Raw genomic sequence first — 20379 nt, 5'->3', positions numbered from 1 at the left:
CATATCCGCCAGATGATGGAACATGAGCCCGCCATGCATTGGGCTGATCATCCCCACAATCCCTTCAATTGGCCCAGTGGGAAAAAATGGATGGCCATGTTGACCTCCTGCTGGGTCACCTTCATTGTGGGATTGAATGCCACATCGATCACAACTGCGGCAGAGTCTATCTCGGAGGAGTTCAACCTGGGGAATGGGTTTGAGTACAACTTCTTTGCCGTAACGGCGTGGAATGCGGCGGCCGCGGTGGTGCCTCTTGCCACTCTGCCTTTGATGGATACGTATGGGATGAGAAATGGTTATGTGGTATGAGTTTCCCAATTTGCCACCGCAGTTCTGATGAATATAGGCGGCATACATTCTGTTCACTATCTTCATCATACCCCAAGCTCTGGCGCATAATTTCGCAACACTCGTCGTCAGCCGGGCTATCGCAGGCGCTTTCGGAGGGACCCTACAAAATTGCGCAGATGGCCTGGCGTCAAACATGTTCCTGGACCATAAAGATCGCGTATTCCCGCTGACCCTGTATGCATTCACGTTGCTATTTGGCGTGACTATGGGACCAGTCCTCGGTGCGGCGGTAGAGCCACTAGGATGGCGCTGGTAAGTTTATGCCATTCTAGCCCAATCCATGCTAACAAAACAGGGTCTTCTGGATCGAACTGATCCTCTACGGGGCATGCATCCCACTTGTCGTCTTCTGCATGAAAGAGACCCGCGGGCCCATTCTACAAGCGAAACTGATGCACGAGGAATCCGACAAATCCGCCGTCCACAGCTTCAAAGACACCATTCTCCGGTCCGCCTTGCTGCTGACCACCGAGCCGACGGTCACATCCTTCACTGTCTGGTCCGCCTTCGCCTTTGGGCTGGTGTTCATCTCCACGCAGTCCATTCCGATCGTGTTTAGCGGCACCTACAACTGGCCTTCCTACACCGACGGCCTCGTGCAGGCCTCCATCGGCATCGGCCAGATCGTCGGTTTCATCGCCTGTCTCTTTCAGAACCGCATCTACACCAACAGCGCTGCTGACAACCCGGAAACCCCAGACATCCCAGTCCCGGAATATATCCTGCATCTTTCGATCCCAAGCACGTCTTTCGCTCTCGCCGGCGGACTGTTCATGTACGGCTGGTCGACGTACCAAACGCACTGGATCGTCCCAGCCATCGGGCTCGGTCTGATCGGGTACGCCATCATGGTCATCGTCACGGCCGTCAGCATCTACGTGACAGATTCCTACGCGGGATTCGCCGCCAGCGCCATCGCGGCCGTTGCTTTTGGGGAGAACATCTTTGCAGCGTTCCTCCCGCTGGCGGCCAAGCCCATGTATTTGCGATTGGGGTACCAGTGGGCAAGCAGTCTGCTGGCTTTTGTAGCGGTGGCGCTGACTCTGGCTCCGGTGGTGTTACTCTGGAAGGGCAGGACAATTCGAGCGAAGAGCAAGGCGATTCAGAAAATGTCACATTCATGTTGACCTCCTTGGGTCACATCATAACTCTGCAGTGGAAATCTAAGATACAATAGTCAACCCCTTCATTTCATGTAAACAGTGATATCCCCAAAGAAATCATTCCCATCATCCAACGTCGCCCTCGCATACCCCTTGATCATATCCCTAACCCTCGCACAGTCCGGATCCGTCGTAAACGGACTACACCCACACTGTTAGCCTTCATCATGTTCCCAATCTACACCCACCCATCACAAAAGGATAAAAAAAAAAAAAAAGAGAAAGGGGGAAATACCTCGACCACTGCACCTCCCCATTCTCCTCCACATTCTTCACCCACCCCTCGCTCTCCTTCTCCACCAGCGCCACGGTATTCCACACCATCGCCGCCGGCCACTGCACGTCCGCCAGGATCTGCTTCACCGGCACATTCGGACTCACAGACAGCACCAGCGTGGTTGCATCCACCTCCAAAAACCCCTTCGGGTCATCCACCACCCTGATCCCGATGCTGGATAGAAACGCACAGTCCACGGCGTCGTACGCCGGGTCCTGCGCGATGCATTGAGCCCCAGGGGCGAGCATCCCTCGGCTCCGCAGCGCAGTCAGCATCGTTTCTACGGCGGCGTGCTGGGCGTGCGCGCGCGTGACGTGCCGCGTGAAGGTGCAGCGGACGGGGCTTGCGTTTAGAGTCGATGTCGAGGACGTGTCGAGGATGGAGTTCGACAGGGAGGTTGAGATCGAGCCCTCGCTGTCTGAGTCGTCGAGCGGCGCAAGTGACCCCAGCGCGAAGCAGACGATCTTCGTGATCGGCGCGCTGAGCGGCAGGGTGGACACGATGCGCTCGAGATCGCGGCGCGTCGAGCTCCCCAGCCACAGGGTGCGGGTGTGTGTGAATCGCGCCTGTACTTGCTCGAGCGTGCACTGGCCCGGCGAGGGCATGGAGCGGGCGTACACGATCGACACGGGGGTGTGGTCGTTGCGCAGGGCCAGTTCGGGGTAGATGGGGGTGAGGTGGCCCAGGTGCTGGATGCTGGAGTAGTTGATGCGGTAGGTGTTGCTGGTGTCAGCTCTTAGTTTGATGGCCTGCTATCTAGGTATTCAGGTGAAGGATGGATGATGGATGATGCTCACGCGAAATCCGCACACCACTTCGGCACAGTCAGACTGTACTTCTGCCGCACGTCATCCAGATCAGTGATGTACACTTCATCCTGACCCGCGTCGATCTGCCGATTCAAGTCCTCGAGCAGCGCGCGAGGGAAGAACGGCTTCCCGGCGGACCAGAGCTGCATGATATGCGCGAGTCGGGCTTTGATTCTGCACAGGGTACCCTGGTCGACCTCCTGGTGCAGGGAGACAAGGGAAGACTTTTCCGACATCGTGAGTTCCTGTCGGATGAGCAGGAGTCAATGATGTCGATGTCGATGTGGCGGATTATATAGTCACGTCGCCCTGTGATAGATGTTGGAAAGATCCAACTGACGTCTCTAACCAACACGAAACAAAAACAGATCAGATTGATCCTTTCCACTGCATAACATGCGAAACGACGCGATGAAAGTAACAACGCAAAATCCCTGCCATGCCTACTGCCCATGCCCAACTGGACCCAGCCGCAGCAGCTTAATTAATTTGTTTGTTCATTTCCCTTCTCCTTTCCACGAGCAAACCAACCATCACACGGGCCTCTTCATCTTCTCCCACCGGGCGAGGGCTGTGTGCTCTGATCCAACCGCCTGGAAAAACGCAGATACGCGGAACGATTGGGTCCCTGGACATGCAGATGCAGCGGAGGGCTATTTTGGGAAGTATTATGGATATTTATATCCGCGCCAATGCAGGCTGGTTGGTTCGGCGGGATATAATTAGCGGTGTTTCGACGGTGTTAAGCTGCGGCGTAGGGAGGGTGTTGCTGTGTGGGGATGGTGATTGGAGGGCAGATTTGGTGCTAATATTAGATTGTTTTAATTAGTTCATCTTGTGGTTCTTTTTTCCGGGCTAATTACATCTATAGTCTCACTAACCGGGCCTTCGACGGGACTGGAACTGGAACTGCAACTCATGACCTGCCAGGGAAGTATGACGCAGACGCAGACGCTTTCATTCGTCTCCACGACTTAACCGCCGGACTTGTTGGCTGAGGGGCCAACATTGTCTGAGGCCGGTCTGGTCCGTCTTGTCTTCAGCTGAACGAAATGACTGACGTGCAGCCGCTTCGGGGATTCCTTCCGACTGTCTCACTGGCGGTTAGAGTGTAGGGCAGGCCAACTTTGGATGGCTGCCCGGCATACGTCGATTCTCCGTCTGCCCGGTGCGATGTTGGTTCTGGGGACTGTTTCACATGGCTAGTCGGGGAGACTGCATTTCTGTGCCAACAGGATGTGACAATAGTCTGTTACAGCAGGTCTGTTACATAGACTCGTCTTGCCTGCCTGCCTGTCTGTCTGTCTGCATGTGAGTGAGTGTGTGCAGCCCCAATCCTGCACCTCCATCCTTCGTCTGACCTCCCACAAACTGACCATCTCGTCATACCAACTCACCACTCCAGTCATAGACTAACTGTTCCCCGTCGTCCTCCGTCGGTGCCCCTGCGTCTGCGCGGCAGGGGCCATTCTCGTTACCTGCTGTAGGTGGATGGCGAACCAACTGAACCTGCGTCGGCATGTGGTTGCACCTGTTGGCGGGCTCTGCCGTGTCTGGGTTACTCGAGTACTCTGTTGGGAACTTCTTGGGTGGGATTGTGTTACCGTCAGAGGGGGAGGGGGAGGGGCAGGTTTAGGTATGTTCTGTTGGTGCTCGTTGGGAGGATATTCAATCTAAGACAGTCTATTTTGACAATGGAGAACTAACGCATGTATTTCAGCTACGATTCTAGAATATGTAAAAGAACCCAGGACAAGTATAGTCTACAATCGACCTTGATAAACCCATATCTATCACCTAACCCAATCCAACGACACACAATACCTTGACCAACATGCCTACCCCCGAACCCGCTTGCAACCTTCCCATTCTAGAGCCAGACAGACGGGACAGAGGGACAACGGGGAGTATAGTCATACCGAGCCACAATCTCACAGCTCTACTACACTCGGCTCGGAGGATCCCATTTACTGTGGAATCCTTCATTAAGACAAAATAATATCTAAATCTGTCTTCAACCTCGGGATAAAGTTGTGGCAGCGGCAGCGGATAACAAATGCGGAGTGCCGGCTCGGGTCACCGTCAGTAGTGATTAGTGAACTGTGTCTCTAGTTATGATGTGATAGACATGTGCAAGTCGGAGGGTAAGTTAGATTAACTGTCTAATAGCTGTTGTGACTCCTTCCGTTAGGGGAAGGTCGGAGTGTAAATTGGAGTCTACAGTTTAGCTTTAGCAATGAGTGGGTAGAGTTAGATTAGACTGGGTTCTAAGAATCTAGCATTTATTCTGCGAGTATTCCCGAGCTGCTAAATATCAACCATTCCCGTTTTCTGTTGGAGTGTGAAATAAAGGGGATGGCTCTAGCTATCATCCATCCCTCACCTGACCCGCAAGCCCTATCTCATCTCCTCATCGGATCGCATCAACCTCGGCCTCAATCCCGCATAACCCCGGTTCATTATTCAATGCATAACTTGACAGGCGCTGCATGATCTCATTCCAGGGGTCCTGTCAAGGAACGATTCTTCAAACCCCCGAATTAAGCAGCGATCTTCATCCCGCTTCTTGGTCTTGGTCTCGGTCCGAGGATAGTCGTCTATCTATACAGACTTTCCTGTCATAAAGAAGAGTATAGTCGGTGTATGTGTATAAGGTAGAAGGTTTATATACTTCCCCCTCCTCGCTCTCCACTCTTCATCTACCCAATCCTCCATTCTTTCCTTCAATCATAATCCAAAATACCCCCTCATACATACAAATTCTAACAAATCCCCATCCACTAGAACCCTCCAAAATGCCCCCCTCCACCCCCCAAAACACCGACATCCTCATAATCGGCGCCGGCTTCAGCGGCCTCTCCGCCCTGCACACCCTCCGCACCACACACCCCAGTCTCTCCGCACACATCCTCGAAGCAGCGCCCGACCTCGGCGGCGTCTGGCACTGGAACAGATACCCCGGCGCACGAGTGGACTCCGAATGGCCGTTCTACCAACTGACGATCCCGTCCGCGTGGCGTGACTTTACCTTCTCAGAGCGGTTTCCAGGCCATGAGGAGATAAGACAGTATTTTAAGCATCTGGATGATGTGTTGGATTTTAAGAGGGATGTGACGTTTAATCAGCGGGTGGATGGGGCTATCTGGGATGAGGGGGAAGGTAGGTGGGTTGTGAGTACGGAGGGAGGTGTCGTGGTGCGGGCGAGATATTTGGTGTTGTGCTCGGGGCTGTTGCATAAGCCTTATGTTCCTGCTTTTCAAGGGCTTGATGATCTTCTGTCTACCTCTACCTCTACATCTGACCTTAACCGTAAGGACACAGACAGAGGAGACGATACAGATACATCTACATCCACCTACTCAGACCCACACCCAACCACACACCCAAGAGAAACCACCATCCCAAAGATAATCCACTCCTCATCCTACCCCCCCAACCTGACCACCTCAGGCAAACGCATCGCCGTCATCGGCGCCGGCGCGACAGGAGTGCAAATCGTCCAGGAACTCAGCAAGACGGCATCGCATCTGACGCTGTACATGCGGCGTCCGAGCCCGTGTCTACCGATGCGGAATCGGCCGTTGACTCAGGAAGAGCACGAGAGCTGGAGACCGTTCTTTCCGGCGTTGTTTGATGCGTCGAGGCATTCTAGATCTGGGATTCCGTTTGCGCAGGCTCCTGCTCCAACTCCTCCTTCTTGTCTTTTGGGAGGAGACCAGACGCAGGGGGAGGGGGAGCGGAAGGAGAAGGAGAGAGCGAGACAAGAGCTAGACGCCTACTACGAATACCTCTGGTCCTCTGGGTCTTTTAACTTCGGCGCGAGCAATTTCCCAGCAGTGTATGTCTCCGAGGAGGCGAATCGGCTGGCCTATGGTTTCTGGGCGAGGAAGACAAGAGCCAGGATGAGGGATCCGGTGAAACGGGATCTGATGGCGCCGGTGGAGCCGGTGGATTATTTGTTCATGCGACGGACGCCGTTGGAGCAGGATTTCTATGAGAGTGTGGATCGCGAGAATGTTGATGTTGTGCGGATCAGGGAGGGGTTTCGGTTTACGGAGAGGGGAGGGATTGTGGTGGATGGTGATGATGAGAGGATGTTTGATGTGGTCGTGTTGGCGACGGGGTTTGATAGTTATTCGGGGGCGTGAGTTTCCCTTCTTCTTTTCTCTCTCGATCCTTTCTTTATTTTTTTTAATTCCTTTGGAGTTGACCTGGGACTGTGGTGAAGATGCTAATGATATAGAATCTCCAACATGAACATCCGCGGCCGCAACGGCATCAGTCTATCAGAGACATGGCAGTCCGGGATCCAGACATACCTGGGGATAACAGTGCACGGGTTCCCGAACTGTTTTATGAGTTATACGCCGCATGGTGAGTCTCACCATCCCTCTATCCATCTACAGTCCAGAAATCTAGTATACACCAACCCAACTCAACTCAACCCCATCCCCTCCCCCATCCTAAAGAAAGATACTAACTAAGACCAAAATGAAAGCACCAACCCCCCTCTCCAACGGCCCCACGATCATAGAATCGCAAATCCGACTCATCGCGTCTTTGATATCGAAATCCATCTCCCCAGGCACACCCTCATCTACACCCACAGACACATCCAAACTGAACTCCAACCTTGAACCCAACCATGAATCCACCACTCAATCTGAACCCAACCAGAGACTGGGCACAATCGAACCAACCCTCCCCGCCCAAGTCTCATACCGCGAAATGATCCTCGCCCAGGCAAAAGGCACGCTCTTCGAGCGGACAGACTCCTGGTGGAACGGGGCTAATGTGCCCGGGAAGAAGCGCGAGGTGGTTACCTACTTGGGGGGCATTGAGGAGTATGAGAGGTTTTGTGCGGAGAGGATTGAGGGGTTGATTGGTTTTGAAATCGGGGGTATCAAGGGTGTACATTCTGGGAAGGATGGGGAGGTTGAGGGTGAGGGTATGGGTGAGGAGAAGGTTAAGAGGAGGGATAGTGGGTTTGCGGAGGCTCAGCTGGATTCCAATGGAATTGGAAGTGGAAATGAGAATGGGAGTGGAACTGGAACTGGGAAGAAAAGGTCAAGTCTATTCAGCCTAGCAGGGCTGCTGAGACGGCGGATGTCTTTACGGAACTGATCATCTCATCCATCCTCATCTTATCTCAACCACATCACCTCCTCCCAACATAAACAAGATAAATAAAGATAACATCAACCCGAAAAACCAATCCTCCCCTCCCAAAACCCACACTCCCTCCGCCCCCAGCCATCCCCCTGCAATCCCGCCGCAACACCAACCCCATCCCCACCTGCCCTCTCATCATTCCCCTCCCCAAACACCATCACCCTGCCCTCTCCAGCATACCTCTCCCACACCGGTCTACTATACCCCCCGATCGCATTCGGATCCCCGGCCACAATAAAAGACGTGAAATACGCATGCAACGTCCCGGCCACCTCATCCTGCGCTTCCGACAACGTCCGCACATCCACATCGTACGCCTCGTAGGGTAACTGGTCCGCGTGATTGGCGCCGCCTTGCACGGTTTTATTGAGCGCCCAGCGGTACAGAAAGACGGGGTTCTCCGTGTCCAGGGAAGCGAAGTGCGCGGTTTGACGCACTGGGCAGGCATACGCGTAGTGGCCGTAGGCTGCTTCGACGCGTTTATACTGGGCCCCGACGGGGATGGGTCTGGTCTCTTTGTATGGGGAGGAGGGGTCGAGAGATGGATCGGGGTAGAGGGAGTCGATAGTTTGGATGTCCTGGTCTGAGTAGGCGGGGAGGAGGGTATGAAAGAACTGAGTGAACTGGGTGGAGGTGGACATGTTGACTGGGACGTAGTAAGTCCCTTCATTAGTGTTGAAGCCTGTCAGAATGGGCATTTTGTTCCACGCGCCGGAGCGCCAGGCGTCGATGGGCCGGCGCTTGATGAGCTCGTTGTCGATGACGGGTTGAAAGGCCCAGCGGACAGAGGGGTTGTATTTGTCGAAGACGGAGAAGGAGGCGTTGGCGAGGACAGAGGAGGGTTGGTTGCGGAGACAGGCGAAGATGTCGGCGTCAGGGATGTCGGCGCAGTGGGATTCGGTCACGAACTGGCGGAATTGGGACTCGTGGAGGGCGGCGTCAGGGGTGTGGACGGCGCGCGAGGTCGCGGCGCCAGACTCGATGATGGCGCGGTGGAAGAGAGAGTGTCCGAGGTCGGTGTTCATGATGTGGTGGGCGATCTGTAGTCTTAGTCTCTACTTTGTATATGGTGGGTGTGGAGGCATACTGAATGCGCGCCGGCCGACACGCCGAATAGCGTGACCTGGCCGGGATCGCCGCCAAAAGAGGCGATATTGTCCTGGACCCACTGCAGCAGGAGGAGCTGATCATGCAGACCGAGATTCAACAGCCCTTCTTTAGCGGTGGTGACGGACGGCAGGAAGCCGAGGGCGCCGATTCTATCTCATTAGCCCACCATAACCCAAGAACTGAGGATAAAAAGTACCGGTAATTAAAAGAAACGCCGACAAACGGACGCTCCGACCATCCGACCATCGACGCCGTATTATGCATGAGAGCTAAGCCGTCAGTTCAGATCAGCCATTCAAAGATGATATACGCACCAGACCCCCGATTATACGCTCCCCCATGGATATACACCGCAACAGGGACCTTCTGGCCCTCCGCCACGCCTTTTGGCCGGAATACATTGACAGTCAGACAGTCTTCGTCGCTGCCGATATCGCCTTTCAGCGGAATCAATTGCTTTCCGGGACATCTACACTAGTTAGCTAATAGCCCACTACTAGCCACAAACACCCGAACGAGAGCTCACCTCTTCCCCATCCTCCCCGCATCAATCACCACCCCATCAGACCCAGGGACATCTACAGCCTCGGCCCGTCGAAACCGCCTCTCCCCCACCGGCGCCTTCGCATACGGAATGCCGCGAAACGCCTCGACGGGGGTCTTCAGATCCTGTGCGATCGTTGATCCCAGGACAGCTCCCTGGGGTATGGACACGCGCGGGCGCGGAGGGTGCAGGAGGTCTGGGAGCCATGAGGGGAGGGAGGTGGAGTCAGTGAAGATGTGCAGGTGTTGGATTTCAAGCAAGATGAGGATGGGGAGGGCGATTAGAAGGAGAAGGGTTTTGGTTGGGAAGGTCATTTTACTATATGATTTGGGGCATTGGTTTGTGTATCTAGAGTATAGGATGGAAAGAGATGAAGGAGGTGAATGAGGGGATGAGGGGATTCGTATTTAAAAGGATTCGGCGCCAGTTTTAGACCCGAGACTAGCGATGATGCGATACTCTGAGGCTATCAGTGTGTCATCTCTTATCTACACTATCAGACATTCAGTCCTTAGTACTGTATCATATATTAAATAAATCTAAACGAGATATACACCACCCTACTCCAATATACAATACTAACCCACATACCTCACCACCATCGCATCATCCCCCAACGTCTGCACCTCCGTCACGACCTTCCCATTCTGCTTCAACTCAATCACCGTCGCCCCGTCCGTCCCAAACGTCCTCACGCCCCCCTGCGCCTGCATATCCTGAAACGCGACCTGGCCGAAATTCACCAGCGGCACCATCTCACTCCCCGACTGGAAATCCTCCACGATCCAGTCCGCATTCTCGCCCGCCAACTTCGCATCCGGATTCGGCGCCGTCAACTGCTTCTGCGCGCGCTGCCCCGTGCTCTCATTCACGATCTCTGCCATGCCGGATGTTGGGGTAAACGACTCCACGGTCACAGTGACCACGTCGCCCGTGTTCACGGTGAAATCGAAGTCGTGCGCCACGTCGGGGAACCACTCGTACCACGCGTCGTTGTATATCTTCCCGTTGTCCCAGTAGAAGTCGACGCCGGCTTGCAGGATCGCCGTCGTGTAGGTGTCGCCGTCGATGCCGACCCAGGCGGACGCGGCCTGCAGAGTCTGGTCGGATCCCGGCTGCGGTCGTGGGACGGTGAATGTCGCGGTGACGGAATTGTAGCTGCCCAGAGGGGGTGGTTCCTCACGCACCACGCCCGCCCAGTTGCTGCTGTAGGCGACGTTGGCCGCCGTGCGGTGGTCTTTGTCCGGGGCCAGCTCGGCCATCGGTTGTGATTGGCGTGTAAGGGTGCGGGCTTCGGATCGCGCTTTGATGCGCTCGTGGAGCCCGGCGCGGGGGGCGCCCAGGATGCCCTGGGCGAGGGAGAGGGTTGTGAGGAGCGGTGTGAGCTTCATTTTGTGGGTGTGGAGCAGAGGGAGGGATGGAGAGGCGGAGGAGAGTAGAGGATGAAGGATGAGGTTTATATCTGGCCCTCATGTCGCTGCAGGCGGAATACATGAAGCTGGATAGGCCGCGTGGCTCGACGGTTGGAAACGGTGACGGGCGATCCGCATTCCTGGACAGGCTTTTTTTAGTCTGCCTGACCAGGCGAGCTGGGATCAGGTTGCCGGAAGGCGTGGAATGCTGTGATCTAGTCAGATTCGGTCTGTAGCATCGGAAAACAGGCAACGGCCAGGCAGTAGCCAGTCATGACCCTCTTTGTGCATGCGACGGACTATCAAGGGGTTGTCGCAACATCATACATACTATACTGCATCAGAACCTCATGTCATCTGCACATGCACGTTGACACCATCTGTCTCATAAGACAATCGATCGACAAAGCTTATCCTGATTCTTGTCAAGGGATACACGAGATCCCCATTTGGCTTGATCTCCTGTTCCGAACCCGAAACAGGCTAGCATACCTCGTCGCAACCACATTCCAATCCCTAGATCTTCACATTCCAAACAGATGCGGACAGCTAGGTTGACTGCTGGTCGCGTGGACATTTGGATGGATAATCAAGTTGGTTAAGTTCTGGTGGCTTGCGCGTTCAGCATCCAAGGTGAGAGATAGGAAGTGATATGACGACAGAGTTGGAGCAGGATGGCGGATATTCAAATCACAGGTTGCGCATACCTGAGATCGTGTCATCAGCTACACGTGTTCGAAGTCAGATGTTGAATCGGATTATGGACAGCTGAACTCACCTGAGTCAATCCAGGCATGTTAACATCTATACGGAGCAAGAGGCAGAAAGAGAGAAAAATATGATGATGATGATGATGATGATGATGATGAGAAAAAAAAGGAAAATAAATAAAAACCAACAGGGTATCCACTCAACTCAATCCCCTACATAGGCAACCCCCCCATCTCCTTCAACGTCCAAAACTTCCTCATATTCTCCGCCCCCAGCGCCCTCACCTCATCATCCAAATGCTCCCACAACACACCCCCAAAAGAATCCATCAACCGCTTCACCTCCCCTCGATCCAAATCGGCCTCCCCCGAGCGACACCGCTCCAGGTACTCTTCCAACTTGCCCAGCCCGGCATGGATCTGGCGATGCTGGGCGACCAGGTCGCGGCGGAACTCGGGCATTTTCTTCGCCAGGACGGGGAAGATGTGCTGCTCCTCGATGGCGTGGTGCATGCCCAGGCCGGAGCAGAATTGCAGCCCGGTGTTGATCAGCTGGCGCGGTGAGAGCGTGCTGGGAGAGCGTTTGGCACTGGTGCAGCTGTCGAGGATTTGGTTCCACATGAGCCGGTGGTGGTTGTGCTGACTTGTTAGTATGTACGGTGATGGCTGGGCAAGGGACGTACGAAATGGTCCATTTGCACCGCCATGCGGTTATAGATGCGAAAGTCCGCCGGGGATAAAGGCGGCAGGTCTGGACTGGAGTCGGCCATCGTGGAGAGGGTAGAACGAAAACTCCGAAAGGAAAGTCGGGAGGCCCGAAGGACGGTAGGGAAGAGAGTTGAAATCCTCATGAGGGCATATTGCCTTGTCTTGTATTTATGTGCAGCAGACAATTTCTGCTGACCAGGTATAATTCTGCTGACCAGCCTATTGATAAGCAGTTAAGCGCTGCAATCAGAGTCGATTCCGCCGTCTGCGCTAGTGGAGGCTTCCTAGCCTGACTGGATGGCGCCGGGTTTCATACCTTGACTCCGACTGGCTGTGCGATTCAGGTCGATTCTCTGAGTGATCTCGAGATGCGAAGACGGAGGTCGAGTACGGTGGCCCCAATTAACCAAAATGAACAGGAATAGACTCCGGACTACTCCGTACAGATAATCAGATCGACAATTACACAAATTGGGGAGAAAAGAAGAAAGACAATATTATTATAAGAATGAAAATGAAAATGTCTACTTATGTTCCAGATCCTCAATGGACGTATGCCATCTCAGCAAAGCTGCAGGACATAAATCTAGTACGTCACTGGTGTTTCGATTTCAGCACTTCTTCGGCACAACCACAGCCATGAAAAGGCTGGATTGCAATTTGACATCCGTGCTAGTCCTACGCATGAGAAAGACCTCAAAACCTAGAGAATCAAGTCGTCATTAGAATTAACCCTATACGGGATCGATACATAAATTAGTAGACAGTCGTGACGCGTAAATCAGAGCTCCCGGCGCACTTCCCTCGGGGGCTTGAAGTTGCCGGATCGCAGCTCCTGCCAGGCAAGATCGAAGCGAGCTCCCAGGTACCAGGCCGTGCCAATCTAGAACAGTTAGAGGATATTCAGGATTCGACTGAGAGAGGAACACACCATCAGAAGAGAAACCACCAGCACAATCACACCCATCAGCATCATCATGAAGAAGACGTCTTCGCGTGTTTCAGCATCTTGTTGCGCCTTCTTCTGCTCCTCCTCCGTCTTCTCGCCCGTCACCTTGCGCTGGGCATCCTCGGCGCTCTGCGAGGGGAAGATAGTCTCGATGAATTTTTCAATCTGAAGAGTCAGCATGGTCCAACTATGCCTAGGTGATGAAACTTACCCGTCCGCAGACAAGACTGATCTTCAGGAAGTTCGGGTCCTTAGGGGTGTTCTTCTTGTGGATGCGACGCGCATACCGACGGAAGATCCCGCACAGAATGCGCAGGTTCTGCGTCGACTCGGTCATCAACGCGCACGCGTCGCCCTTGGTGATCTTGACATTACGCTCGAAGATCGCCGGGTTGCGGAAGCACAGTTCCAGAGTGGCAATGGCCATGGCCTGGGGAATGGCGGCAAAGTTGAACACACTCTGCTCGCGCAGTCCCGCCAGATAGAACAGGCAGTCCTCGACATGCTCCAGGGCATTCAGGACCATGTCCGAGCTGCAGTTCAGAGCAAGCTCGCGGTTCTCAGGCTTGAACAGGTCATCGAAGTCGGTGACGTACTTGGACCACACTTCCTTGGGCCAGAAACGTCGACCGTCATCGTTGTCCTCCCGCACGTCACGGATGATGTTGGTCTTCTGCAGGAAGAGACCCATCGACTTGTGCAGACGTGGACGCTTCAGCAGAGCCGCGTTACCGAACTCCGCCTCGACAAACAGCCGCGTCAGACCCTCGCCGACAAGTCCCGCCACGTAGTAGCAGTACAGGTCGTACTCCACGGTGGTCTTGACGCTGGCGTCGTCCGTCTCGGCCTTGCGACAGTAGTCAGCCATGCCGTTGCCCATCTTGTCAGTGATGTCCTTGACGATGGCCTGGTAGGCGGGCTTCATGTTCTTGTACTCGGTGATGACATTGTGGAACTGAACCAGCAGTTCGCGGTCTTTCTCCTCGGGCCGATTGCCAGTGAACGTCCACCCGTCCTGTTCCAGGAGGTCCTTGAACCCGCGCAGCAACGGCTCCTTCGTCTCTAAGGGGATCGAGGTGTCATCCTCGATGGTGTCCAACCCACGCAGGGTCAGGTAGAAAACACACACGGGCAAGAGAAGCTCGGGGTGGAGTTCCTTGATCACCGCGCTGAAACTTCGGCTGGTCAAGTCCAGGAATTTGAAGCAGGCCTTCTGGGTCTCGGTCTCATTCTTCTCGTCGCGTTCATGGACGGGATTGTGCCAGACTTTCCTATCACGAAGAGCTTCATAAGCGTTGGCACATCATCAGACCAGAAGATAGGGAGGAGTACCAACCATTGCAGGATCGACCGCAGCTCACCGGGGTGAAACGAGTAGTAGAAGATATTCGTGATGAGGCCCATTGTGAGGGCTGTGATAGGGCAGTAGAAAAGACAAACAATGCGATATTAAGTAGTACAGTGAAGGAGAGAATTACAAGATCTGGCAATAATATACAGGAACAGATCAGTGCATGAAGAACGGGTGAGATAGAAAGACAGATTGTAGGAGGGAGAGCGGAAGAGAGGAAGAGGGAGAAGAGAGAAATAGAGAGAAGGGGAGTGAGAAAAAAGAGGATGAGTGAGTGGGAGGAAAGAAGAAGAGAGAAACGAGAGAAAAGAAAGAATTTAAAATGAGGTGGCTCGTTAGGGGCTGCCATGGCCGCTAGTCCCCGGTTACCCGTATTTACCGCTGCACGGCCTCCACACGTGCGCTGCCGCCTACAAAGTCGGCCACTAGCGGTAATCTATCCCCGGCCTGACCATACATGACCATACGGGCGGTACGGCACACCGCAGCGACCGGTTGCGCCCCCCGCCATCAAATGACGAAAGACGCAGGCAGAAAAAAATAATCCCCAGGCATACATCATACGCTCTCCCACTCTGGTATTTCTATCTGCATCTCATTCTTATCCCGTCGTCACACTCACTGTCTCTGTCTCAGGTTGAGTTCTGCACGATGGTCGCAGATACCACCTACTACGATGCCTTGGGCGTCCCTCCCACGGCCTCCGAACTCGAGATCAAGAAGGCCTACCGCAAACTGGCCATCGTCACCCATCCTGGTGCGCTGTCTTCGTCTTGAGTCCTGCTTTTTCTGACCGTCGCAGATAAGAATCCCGGGGACGAGACCGCGCATGCCAGGTTTCAGGCTGTACGATCCGATCCGTCCCACCTTGTGTGAGTCGGCTAACCTGTGATAGATCGGAGAAGCCTACCAAGTCCTCAGCAACGAAGACCTACGAAAACGCTACGATAAGTTCGGAAAGGAAGATGCAGTCCCCGCCAGTGGTTTCGGTATGTCTACGCTGGGTATGGTATTGGGTATTGGGGATTCTGGCTAATATCTGGCAGAGGACCCCTCCGAGTTCTTCGGTATGATCTTCGGCGGTAATGCGTTTGTCGACCTGATCGGTGAAATCTCTCTGATGAAAGACCTCACGGCGACCATGGATATTACGATGCAGGAGATGGAGGAGGAGGAACTGGCTGCGTCTGCCGAGGAGAAGCTGAACATCCACGACCAAGAGACCAAGGCTGCGGGCGAGACCGAAGGCACGCAGCCGGCTGCTGCTGCTGATACTCCTACTGCTGATACCACTGCAGCTCCCGCCCCGGCCGCTGCCCCCGCTCCCACTGCCGCTCCCGAAGAGTCAACTCCGGCAGAGAAACCCGCCGCCGCTTCCAGCTCCGGTAGAAGCGCCCCTCGCCGCCCCCTGGGCCAGCAGGCGATCATGGACAAGTCCGAGGAAGAGGCGCGCATGGAGGCAGCTGGTCTGTCGGCCGAGGAGAAGGAACTCCGCAAGAAGGAGAAGAAGAAGGGTCTGTCCCGGGAGCAGCAGGAGCGTCTGGCGGCCTACGAACTCGAACGCAAGAAGGCCCGCGAGGAGCGCGTCGACACGCTGGCGACCAAGCTGGTGGACAAGATCAGCGTATGGACCGAGACCGACAAGGGCACCGACGTCACCCGCGCCTTCGAGGAGAAGATCCGGCTGGAGGTGGAGAACCTCAAGATGGAGTCGTTCGGCCTGGAGATCCTGCACGCCATCGGCCAGACGTACGTGCAGAAGGCCAGCTCGTTCCTGAAGTCGCAGAAGTTCCTGGGGATCTCCGGCTTCTTCTCGCGGCTGAAGGACAAGGGCACGCTGGCCAAGGAGACGTGGACCACCATTTCCACGGCCATCGACGCTCAAATGACCATGGAGGAGATGGCCAAGCTGGAGGAGCGCGGCGGCGAGGACTGGACGGACGAGAAGAAGGCGGAGTACGAGAAGAAGGTGACGGGCAAGATCCTGGCGGCGGCGTGGCGCGGCAGCAAGTTCGAGATCCAGAGCGTCCTGCGCGACGTGTGCGACCAGGTGCTGGGCGACAAGCGCATCAAGCTGGACAAGCGGGTGGAGCGGGCGCACGCGTTGATCATTGCGGGCAACATCTACCAGAAGGTATTCTCTCCCCGTCATTCTACTTGATTTGTGCTAACCAATCCAGGCGGAACGCGATCCCGAGGAAGAAGGCGACTACATGGCGTTCGAGCAGCTGATGGCGGAGGCGATGACGAAGAAGGGCAAGGACGAGAAGAAGAAGAAAAAGAAGCACGAGCACGAGGAAGAGGCGACGTCCGCATAGACTACTAATTATTGTTATCATTCCCCTGTTGTTAAGACTGGATACGTTGATATTGTTCCGAAACCGGCTGACATAGATGATGTTATTCTTTCTAATGCATGGAGTCGATGTAGATGTAGATGTAGCATCAGCCGCATGGATGTCGCCTCATGTACTGCGTGAGTTATCGACATCGGGGACTTCCGCCGGACAACCCCGCATTCTCTCAATTCCCTTTCATTCAATCTCTTCCTCTTCCTCTTCCTCCAGTCCAGGCACATCTCACGCGAGCTCCTTCCAATCTCCGCAGCCCTAAACCTCGCGCTAAATCCTAGCGTGCTGGCTTATCATGCAGCCCGACACACGATGGTACCTCCAACCGGGGATCCTTTCCTATCTCCTCATAGCCCTGAGATGGATTCCTTGCTTGACCGCTCGTTGGCTTATCTTCGGATTTGTCCGCTAGACCTGTCGCAATGGAGCCCATGCAAGGGGTATTTAAAAGAGATGAAAACCCAGCGAATCCGCTTGATCTCCACTCAATTGACTGCCCGTCAAAATGTCCCTCCTGTCCTCATCGGTTGTGCTGGGCCTGCTGGCCGTTGGCAATGCCATGCCCGCCAGTCCGGCCTCCGCGCCAGCTCCCACCGGCTCCGTCTTCCCGTCAGGCTTCGATATCGTCTCGTCGTGGGCGAACCTGGCGCCATTGAAGGAGCCCAGCGGCTTCAATGTCTCCAAGGGCGTGCCGCGGGGCTGTGAGCTCTCCCAGGCCCATGTGCTCCACCGCCACGCCCAGCGCTACCCGACCAGCTTCAAGCTCGACGGCGGCGGCATCGACAAGTTCAGCGAGAAACTGGCCAATTATAGCCGTGCGCATAACACCACGGACATTGCGTCCGGGCCGCTGAGCTTCCTGAACGATTGGGATTATCTCCTCGGGAAGGATACGCTGCTGCCGACCGGGGCTGCGACGGAGGCGACGTCCGGTGCCAATGTCTGGTCGAAGTATGGTCGCTTCTTGTACCGTGCTGGGCCGGGCGTGGAGCGCTGGAATGAGTCGTTGAATGTGTATCCCAATGGGACGGACAGGCCGAAGCCGATCTTCCGCACGACGACGCAGGGGAGGATCTTGGAGAGTGCCCGCTGGTGGTTGAGTATGTGTGCCTGCTGATCTGGGGGATTTATACTGACTGGTTAGGTGGTTTCTTCGACAACGAAGGTGCCAACAGCTCCTACTCGGAGTACGACCTGGTCGTCATCCCAGAAGGCAGCGGATACAACAACACCCTGGGGTCGGACCATTCGTGCGAGAACAGTCCGTCAGGAGGGTAAGCATCTCATCTAAGATTAAAGAGCCAAGCTGACCGACAGAAATGACGACGGCGCCGCCTTCATCAACATCTTCGCCCAAGACGCCGTCGCCCGGCTGTCCAAGTTCCTGCCCTCTGATTTCAACCTGACAGCCTTCGACGTCGCCTCGATGATGGTCCTCTGTCCGTACGAGTACGCCACCATGCGCCGCTCCTCCTTCTGCTCGCTCTTCACCGAGCAGGAATGGATCGACTACGCCTACGGCATCGACATCCAGTTCTACGGGGTGTTCGGACCCGGCTCGCCCACCGGCCGCGCCCAAGGCATCGGATACCTCCTGGAGCTGGCGGCGCGACTGCAGGGCCAGACCATCTCGTCCAGCGACACCAGCATCAACGCCACCTGGGACCAGTCGCCCGAGACCTTCCCGCTGAACCAGCCGCTGTACATGGACATGTCGCATGACACCGTCATCGTGGCCATCCTGGCCGCGCTCGGCCTGAAGTACTTCAACTACGGGCCCCACGGGCTGCCGTGGAACGTGCCGCACTCCGTCGAGCGCAACTTCCACCTCAACGAGGTGACGCCGTTCGGGGCCAACATCGTCACCGAGGTGTGGACCTGTCCAGCGGAGGCTTCGTTCGAGACCTTGGCGGGGGCAATGTATACCAACCCGGATCTGTCTGACACGGCCGGGACGAAGGATTATCTGCGTTTCGTGCTGAACGGGGCGCCGATTCCGCTGGATGGGATGGTGGGATGCGAGGACGCGGTGAACGGGTTCTGTGCGGTCGAGGGGTTCCTGGAGGGCGTGCCGACGCTGAAGGAGAATGCGATGTATCAGTATGCTTGCTTTGGGGATTATGATCTGGGGAAGCAGGTGGGTGATGGACATCCGGAGTGATATAGTTCATCCGTGCATAGTCCATCCGGCATGATTGCATAGTTATTCCGTCATGTTGCTGTGACTCACCTGTATCTCCTGTGATCTATCTTCTCTGGCCTTTGTCACTAGACTATCTAGTTCATCTTCTAGTTCATCTAGATACCCACCATCAGGTTTACCATCTTCTAGTTACTATCAGACATCCACCATGGCTTCCACCTCCCCCCTCTACCACCTTTACGTAAATTCCTCCCGTCAACCTGCCCACGCCAACATGGGCAATATCATCTCCACCTGCAGAGCCGGCATCCTCAAGATCAAGAATTTGGGAGCGAATCTGCGCGTCTATAATGAGGATCAACGACAAACGGGCCCTAGATCCTCAGAACCAGAATCTACGACGGAAGCTCGAACTTCCAGTTCCTTTTCCTCTATGCCGCCCTTGACAGCTTCTCAGATCGGGGGTGTTGAGAAGTTTGAGGAATATGAGCTTGTGTCTCTTCCGAGCAGATCAGGGTCAACTTCTACTTCAGCTTCAACGTCAGAATCGATGTCAACTTCATCGATGTCAACTTCACGATCAACATCAACCCCACGATCGAAATCATCGTTAATATTCATGTCGACTCCAAGATCACCAATACCACGATCAACGTCAAGATCAACCTCATCAAGATCCGCGCTGTCCTTCCCTCCCTACTACCTCTCCCTCCCTCCCTCCTACTACAAATCCCTCTCAGATATCCTCCTCGACCCACTCCCAACCCCACCGCAACCCATCTACATCCCTACGTCCACATCCCCCTCTCCATCCCCCCCCAAAAGAACCCCCCCAACCCCCAAAATTCACAACCATCCCCATCCCCGTGCTCCGAGAAATCCACCACCTGTCCAAAAACCTCGGCATTGCGCGACTGAATCTCTCGCTGAGCCGGACGCGCAGACCGGGCCTTGTCTGTCCAATCAGGGGGCTGGGTGACGGGGTGCTGTTCACGGCTGGGGAGCCGGTGGGGGTGCGGGTGTGGAGGGCGTTTGCGAGGGGGGTGTATGCGGTTTTGCTGAGGGATGCTCTGATTAGGGAGTTTGTGGTGGAGGGGTTGGCTTCTGGGTCTATTTCTGGGGACGATTCTTGGGGAAGAGAAGAGGGGAGGGGAAGTGGGAGGGAAAGGAAACGGGGAGAGTTGGGGATGGAGGATGGGAATTCTGGAAAGAATGGGGATGTACATGCAGATGCAGATACAGCTGCAGAAGGAGAAAGAGACAGGGACAAGGACAGAAAACGAGAAAAAGAACGAAAAGAAAGAAAGACAGAAGAATGTGTGGTTT

At 54.9% G+C, this 20379-nt stretch overlaps 10 protein-coding genes across 10 annotated transcripts; 5 read left to right on the top strand and 5 right to left on the bottom strand.

The window, feature by feature from the left end:
• Positions 1 to 15: 15 nt before the first annotated feature.
• Positions 16 to 1475, top strand: P170DRAFT_376591 (MFS multidrug transporter; the record flags this gene model as incomplete). Its single annotated transcript, XM_024845376.1, has 3 exons — positions 16 to 306; positions 350 to 606; positions 650 to 1475. Coding segments are annotated over 3 exons (1374 nt in total), but the record flags the coding sequence as incomplete, so codon positions are not given.
• Positions 1459 to 3155, bottom strand: P170DRAFT_400969 (SRR1 family protein). The gene is made up of 3 exons (XM_024846354.1): positions 2592 to 3155; positions 1753 to 2517; positions 1459 to 1658 (listed from the first exon to the last, which is right to left on the bottom strand). Exons 1-3 carry the CDS (start codon positions 2837 to 2839, stop codon positions 1541 to 1543), a joined length of 1131 nt encoding a protein of 376 aa, XP_024706930.1. The 5' UTR covers positions 2840 to 3155; the 3' UTR covers positions 1459 to 1540.
• Positions 3156 to 5398: 2243 nt separating this feature from the next.
• Positions 5399 to 7780, top strand: P170DRAFT_487808 (flavin-containing monooxygenase; the record flags this gene model as incomplete). The annotated part of the gene is made up of 5 exons (XM_024853964.1): positions 5399 to 5848; positions 6011 to 6747; positions 6847 to 7008; positions 7073 to 7503; positions 7665 to 7780. The coding sequence occupies 5 exons, from the start codon at positions 5399 to 5401 to the stop codon at positions 7778 to 7780; spliced, it is 1896 nt and encodes a 631-aa protein (XP_024706929.1).
• Positions 7781 to 7801: 21 nt separating this feature from the next.
• P170DRAFT_400963 (putative extracellular lipase) lies at positions 7802 to 9791 on the bottom strand (the record flags this gene model as incomplete). Its single annotated transcript, XM_024846353.1, has 5 exons — positions 9412 to 9791; positions 9200 to 9354; positions 9082 to 9154; positions 8863 to 9034; positions 7802 to 8815 (listed from the first exon to the last, which is right to left on the bottom strand). Exons 1-5 carry the CDS (start codon positions 9741 to 9743, stop codon positions 7802 to 7804), a joined length of 1746 nt encoding a protein of 581 aa, XP_024706928.1. The 5' UTR covers positions 9744 to 9791.
• A 175-nt stretch (positions 9792 to 9966) lies between these two features.
• On the bottom strand, positions 9967 to 10986 carry P170DRAFT_433527 (A4/G1 family peptidase). The gene has a single exon (XM_024848510.1). It carries the CDS (start codon positions 10818 to 10820, stop codon positions 10008 to 10010), a length of 813 nt encoding a protein of 270 aa, XP_024706927.1. The 5' UTR covers positions 10821 to 10986; the 3' UTR covers positions 9967 to 10007.
• Positions 10987 to 11555: 569 nt separating this feature from the next.
• P170DRAFT_487786 (hemerythrin domain-containing protein) lies at positions 11556 to 12312 on the bottom strand. Its single transcript, XM_024853963.1, has 2 exons — positions 11620 to 12312; positions 11556 to 11566 (listed from the first exon to the last, which is right to left on the bottom strand). Exon 1 carries the CDS (start codon positions 12170 to 12172, stop codon positions 11765 to 11767), a length of 408 nt encoding a protein of 135 aa, XP_024706926.1. The 5' UTR covers positions 12173 to 12312; the 3' UTR covers positions 11556 to 11566; positions 11620 to 11764.
• A 728-nt stretch (positions 12313 to 13040) lies between these two features.
• erg9 (bifunctional farnesyl-diphosphate farnesyltransferase/squalene synthase) lies at positions 13041 to 14612 on the bottom strand (the record flags this gene model as incomplete). The annotated part of the gene is made up of 4 exons (XM_024843823.1): positions 13041 to 13142; positions 13191 to 13373; positions 13420 to 14479; positions 14545 to 14612. 4 exons carry the CDS (start codon positions 14610 to 14612, stop codon positions 13041 to 13043), a joined length of 1413 nt encoding a protein of 470 aa, XP_024706925.1.
• Positions 14613 to 15176: 564 nt separating this feature from the next.
• P170DRAFT_376568 (DnaJ domain protein) lies at positions 15177 to 16955 on the top strand. Its single transcript, XM_024845375.1, has 5 exons — positions 15177 to 15316; positions 15362 to 15405; positions 15455 to 15548; positions 15606 to 16693; positions 16740 to 16955. Exons 1-5 carry the CDS (start codon positions 15211 to 15213, stop codon positions 16875 to 16877), a joined length of 1470 nt encoding a protein of 489 aa, XP_024706924.1. The 5' UTR covers positions 15177 to 15210; the 3' UTR covers positions 16878 to 16955.
• A 177-nt stretch (positions 16956 to 17132) lies between these two features.
• Positions 17133 to 19233, top strand: P170DRAFT_433523 (histidine phosphatase family protein). Its single transcript, XM_024848509.1, has 3 exons — positions 17133 to 18010; positions 18055 to 18184; positions 18228 to 19233. The coding sequence occupies exons 1-3, from the start codon at positions 17416 to 17418 to the stop codon at positions 19069 to 19071; spliced, it is 1569 nt and encodes a 522-aa protein (XP_024706923.1). The 5' UTR covers positions 17133 to 17415; the 3' UTR covers positions 19072 to 19233.
• Positions 19234 to 19261: 28 nt separating this feature from the next.
• On the top strand, positions 19262 to 19971 carry P170DRAFT_506588 (uncharacterized protein; the record flags this gene model as incomplete). The annotated part of the gene is made up of 2 exons (XM_024854404.1): positions 19262 to 19527; positions 19587 to 19971. 2 exons carry the CDS (start codon positions 19262 to 19264, stop codon positions 19969 to 19971), a joined length of 651 nt encoding a protein of 216 aa, XP_024706922.1.
• Between the last annotated feature and the right edge of the window lie 408 nt (positions 19972 to 20379).

This window comes from Aspergillus steynii, assembly GCF_002849105.1.
Source record: "Aspergillus steynii IBT 23096 chromosome Unknown P170scaffold_2, whole genome shotgun sequence".
NCBI classification, from domain to species: domain Eukaryota; kingdom Fungi; phylum Ascomycota; class Eurotiomycetes; order Eurotiales; family Aspergillaceae; genus Aspergillus; species Aspergillus steynii.
Note: the sequence above shows the minus strand (reverse complement) of the source record. Positions and strands in the feature narration are given on the sequence as shown.